This window comes from Austrofundulus limnaeus, unplaced genomic scaffold (genome assembly GCF_001266775.1).
Source record: "Austrofundulus limnaeus strain Quisiro unplaced genomic scaffold, Austrofundulus_limnaeus-1.0 Scaffold127, whole genome shotgun sequence".
NCBI classification, from domain to species: domain Eukaryota; kingdom Metazoa; phylum Chordata; class Actinopteri; order Cyprinodontiformes; family Rivulidae; genus Austrofundulus; species Austrofundulus limnaeus.
In genome coordinates this window covers 476,196-481,244 of record NW_013952529.1, presented here as the reverse complement: position 1 = coordinate 481,244, position 5,049 = coordinate 476,196, and the positions used below count along the sequence as shown (strand labels likewise).

Below are 5,049 nucleotides of genomic sequence, written 5' to 3'. Positions count from 1 at the left end.
TGTGTGTGTGTGTGTGTGTGTGTGTGTGTGTGTGTGTGTGTGTGTGTGTGTGTGTCAGGCGGGCTCGCAGACAGGATGTGAAGTACGGAGACCCTTGGAGTCAGTGTCCGGTCACAGAGGACGGTAAGGATGTCTCACTCTGAGAACAAACAGCTGCCGTCAGACATGTTTTACTGTCATCAGTGACGCCTGTGTGTGTGTGTGTGTGTGTGTGTGAGTGTGTGTGTGTGTGTTCTCAGAAATGATTCATACACATTTAAAGATTCATTCTGATTGGTTTTTATTTGATGCAACAAAATGTATTGCTGGAATAAACAAAAAAAATCTGAAAACAGATGAAAAAGAACTGAGTATAAATGTAAACAAATTGTTTATAATTTCAGAACAAATTAATAAATTTTATGATTGTAGATAATCAGTCTTATTCTCACTGTTTTTATTCAATAAAACCAAAGTATCTGTGATCACAGCTGATCAAAGCAGCTCATTAAGTCTTTATAACCACAGGGTTCAGGTGGAGATTTGGCGCCCTCTGGTGGCTGTCCTGTTTAACTACAGATTTCATGTTTATTTTTTAAATTCTTTATTTAATGCTTGTTTCTTCCTGTCAGACTCAGATTCGGTGGCGGTGAAGGAGGTTTACGGCGTGGAGGGAAACTCCTCCTTCTTGGAGTGCCTCCCTCGGTCTCTGCAGGCCGAGCTGAGGTGGGCCATGTCAGACGGTCTGGACAAACCCTTCAGACAGGTGGGTCCTCAGACAGAGGTCATAATCCTCTTCATCATGTGGGATTAAATCTGTTTGTGATTTCTAATAACATCATCAGTGATGGAGCTGAGAAATTCTTGTGTGTTAGCGAAATATCTCATGAACCACAGGACAGGTTTTATCTGAAACTAACACTTTAGGTGTCGACCCGGTTCACTGTGTCACCTGGGTCAGGTGGGTGTGGCTTCAGCCACCTTTTAGCCCCGCCCCTGAGAAGTAACTACTTCCTGGTTGTTAAATTTGAAACTCTCGAACGTCTCGCCTCTCAGCTGCAGAACGATGAAGATCGGATCCTCCTCCTCAAGCGAGGGTTGCTGGTTCAACGCCTGGACCCGAGCGACGCAGGTCTGTACAGCTGCACCAGCCACGAGCACTCCTACAGCCTGGTTCTGACCCGGTACCGCCTGCACGTCGTCCCCAGCCACAGCCTCCACCCGACCCGCCACCTGCAGAACCACAGCAACCACCCAGCCCCTCTGAGTCCGTCCAGGACCGGCGGGTACCTGGGCCAGCCGGGCGGTTCTGTGCCGGGTCTCGGGAACTCTCTGAGGAGCTACAAAGACCTGCAGATGGTGGGGGGCACCGGACTGAGCATGGACGAGTGCGAGCAGCTGTGGCACCGCGAGAAGCGCCGGCAGCACAAACTTCGGGCTCTGAAACTGAAACAGGAGAACCGCAAGGCCCGGGTCAGGAGGAACCCCCCCGAGACCCCCCTTTAGTCCCCCCGGAGGACACCGAGACTCTTTAAAGGACAACAGAGGAAGAGGACAGGTCCAACAGTTTTAATATAAACTAACATTTATCAACTGGTTCTTTTATAAATTAAATCATTTTATCCATAAAATACTCTTAAAGTTCTAATAAGCTTTTAGGTTCTTCTTATTATGGGATGTCTGCAGCACCTCAGGAGCTTCTTTCAGTTTTACACTGTTAGAATCACAAAACGATGAAAAATCAAAGATAAATATCTGATTTCAGACAGAAGAATAAACAGAATCTGAACTCAAATATAAAAAGTTTCTGTTTGTTCTCAAACCTCACTGAACACAAACTGTTATATTCTTGTATAATAAAAGTTTTCATTATGTAGAATTTATATTTTGTGTTTAAATAAACCGTTTCTCTTTTAACATTTTAATGTTTTGTATGAGAAAAACAAATGAAACTTGTTTTACAGTAAAATTAATGTGTTTGTGTTTTTATTCTTTTGTATAAATCAGAAATAAAAACAACTTTTTTGGTCTTATTTGTTTAAGCATTTTGGTTCTTCACTGACAAACATAAATTTATAATATGAATTCATAAAAACACAAATATCCTCATCTGGATTCATTTCTTAATATTTTACTGTAAACCAAGCAGACGATTTAAATCTTTTAAAATAAAGTTTTTTATTTAAAAAAAAGTTGTTCTCCCTTTTTACTTGCATCAGCAGTTCACGTCAATAACAATTTGACATATTTCTGCACTGACAAAATTGATCCCAGAGATCTATAAGCTTAAAATCATTAACAAATGATAGTAATCTGGTCTGATCAGTGAAATGTGACTGTTTTAATCAGTATCACAGTAAAACTCTGCTGTTTGCCATTTATTTTACACTTTTTCCTTTTTAAAAATTGCCTAATCGGAGCTGAAACGACATATTTGAAGCTGTAGTTCTCAGTTTGTGCAGCAGGGGGCGGTGACGCACGCGCACATGTGACCGTCGCTGTAAACGAACCGCAGAAGAAGAACTGGCGGCTCGCTGCTGTTTGAACTGATGGAAACAGGAGCAACAGTTCGGGTTGGGAACGCGGTTTGTAGGAAAACAGGCAGAACTCTGATTTTACTCCGAGGATAAAGGTGAGGAAATGTTCATTAACAAGTAAAGTTGTTTCAGTTTGAGCTTCCGGTTTGATGAGCGAGTTTTTACCGCCGCTTTAAGTTGCTCTGTAGTTAGCATGTTGGCTAATAGTGTTCTCAGTAATCAAAACTGACTCCTGTGTTTCTGCCTCACGGCCCGGGTTTACTCACTCAGATGTTTGTTTTCTGCTGTAATAGAAGCTGTTCAGTTTATAATATATAAATATATAATTACCTGCTGTTCAGATTCAGACTGGGTTCAAAGTGGACTGAAATAAACCCAACATGACTGCTCCTACTCTGCAGCAGCCCAGCTTCCTGCTGGTGAGTCTGAGGTTTTTAAAACCTTTACGTGTTTTAGTCCTCAGGAAGTACACATTACTGATATAAAGTGGTAGTTCTGCTGTAAAGTTGATTGTTGTTATTTTCAGGCCAACCTTAAAGCTGATTCCACAACCAAAGCTCTCCTGCAGCGATGCCAGGATCTGGTCAGGATCATCGAAGAATATCCTGCAAAGGTTCAAAACCCACAAACTGTGATGCATCGTGGTCTCTGTAGTCCCTGTTCCTGAACGCATCACGGTGTTGATTCCTGTTGTTCCAGCTGCTTCAGAAAGTTTTCAACTCAACTTTATACATCAAATTTAAAATAACTGCTGTTGGCTGAAGTGTTTCACTTAAAACAAATAAAAACACAAGAGCATAAGAACAATAAAAACAAGTCACAGTCAACTCTTATGCAAATGTTTTAAGACTAGATTAAAACACAATTAGCTGAAAGTGTTTGTTGTTTGAACTGATGATAGTTTAACATATTAGAGATGTTCATCAGTGAATAATAAAAACTGATTAATTTAAACAAAGAATGAGCCTGCAGTCTGTCAAAATAAAAGCTTAGCTTCTGCAGCTTCAGGCACTGATAGTTTTATTTTCTCATCAGGAGTTTCCTGTTTTAAAAGAAATCAAAGTAAAGCTGCTGATTTTAGTCGATTAAAACCATGTGATTAATGGCACTCAGAGTACGTGTTGGCGATGACTCTCAGCTACCACCACACCAGGGTTTACCTGAGCAGCTGTCACTCTGACTGGGTTCTGCTCCTGTGTTTCTGCAGGAGCTGCACTTGATCTTTCCCTGGCTGATGGAGAACGTCTTCGGCAGTCTGGATGGTGTCATCGCCGGCTGGAACCTGCGTCTCATCAGCTCCCGGAGCAACGAGTACGGCGTGGTCCTGGACTTCCTGAACCCGGGGTACATGCAGTTTGGTTCTAATCTGACAGAGAACTGGTCTTTGGATCCGAACCAGGCGTGAGTTTTCTGTCTCCTGGTGTTTCAGAGGCCCGATGATGAAGCTGGTTTATAAACTTCAATCAGAGGAATATAAATATGAAATCCCCGTCAACTATCTGCCGGTAAGACGGTTATAACTCAGCCTTAAGTGTTTTTTATTGTGTTTCAATTGTTGTTTTTATATCTGTGATCTGTTTTATTGTTTTTAATTATTTTTAATTGTTTATTGCTTTCTGTGAAGCACTTTGTGATGTTTGTGTCTGTGAAAGGTGCTATAGAAATAAAGTTTACTTACTTACTAGCCTGACATTTGTTGCATTAAAAACCATTTGAGCTCACCGTTAGCATGGATGCTAACTTGATTTGTGTTTCAGGGTCCTGTGAAGGCCTGCATCCAGGAGGGGGTTCTCCCAGACTGTCCTCTGTTCCACAACAAGCTGCAGTTCCCTCCGGCGGGGGTCCTGACCCTCAACATCGCCCTCAGTATCCTTCAGAACATTTTGATGTTCACTCTGAGCTTCAGCTCTGTTTCAAACTGGAATTATTCCTCAACGTTCCTGCAGATCCTTTTGAGTTCTTCATGTTTTATTTTGCCTTCTGTCTGATCGCTCCGAGGGTGAGAAACCATAACCCTGCAGCTGTGTGAGAACCGTCTGAATCGAAGTGAAACACCGTCTGTTTGATATTTGTCAGAACTTCCCTCAGGGCCAACAGACCGGCTCCACGGACAGCGCCTACTTTGTCCTGGTGGACCTGTACCTGAAGTACTTCCTCCCCAGTGAGGGAAGTGTTCCCCCGTCCCCGTTCTCCGACTCCAGAGGTTCTGTCGCAGCTGCTTCTCCACGGTACCGCTCAGATCAGAGCAGAGCTTTTTATGTCTATGAAGTAATCTATAAAAGAAAAACTGCTTCAGCTCAGGTTCTTCAGCTCAGGTTCTTCAGCTCTGATCTTCGGCTGTTTTCTCATTTTTAACTCTGATCTTCGGCTGTTTTCTCATTTTTAACTCTGATCTTTGGCTGTTTTCTCGTCTTTAACTCTGATCTTCGGCTGTTTCCTCGTCTTTAACGTTGGTCTTCGGCTGTTTCCTCGTCTTTAACTCTGATCTTCGGCTGTTTTCTCGTCTTTAACTCTGATCTTCGGCTGTTTTCTC

At 42.5% G+C, this 5,049-nt stretch overlaps 2 protein-coding genes across 2 annotated transcripts in view; both read left to right on the top strand.

The window, feature by feature from the left end:
- si:dkey-49n23.1 (semaphorin-3D) overlaps nt 1–1,896 on the top strand; it is a gene marked incomplete in the record, with an annotated part of 21,779 nt that extends 19,883 nt beyond the window's left edge. Inside the window, 3 exon segments of the mRNA XM_014015317.1 lie at nt 59–123; nt 612–745; nt 1,036–1,896. Of these exon segments, the coding sequence (XP_013870771.1) occupies nt 59–123; nt 612–745; nt 1,036–1,485 (649 nt within the window).
- Nucleotides 1,897–2,493: 597 nt separating this feature from the next.
- smpd4 (sphingomyelin phosphodiesterase 4) overlaps nt 2,494–5,049 on the top strand; it is a gene marked incomplete in the record, with an annotated part of 11,899 nt that continues 9,343 nt past the window's right edge. The window contains 8 exon segments of the mRNA XM_014015316.1: nt 2,494–2,611; nt 2,858–2,935; nt 3,043–3,129; nt 3,724–3,860; nt 3,946–4,021; nt 4,274–4,382; nt 4,463–4,515; nt 4,593–4,744. Of these exon segments, the coding sequence (XP_013870770.1) occupies nt 2,897–2,935; nt 3,043–3,129; nt 3,724–3,860; nt 3,946–4,021; nt 4,274–4,382; nt 4,463–4,515; nt 4,593–4,744 (653 nt within the window).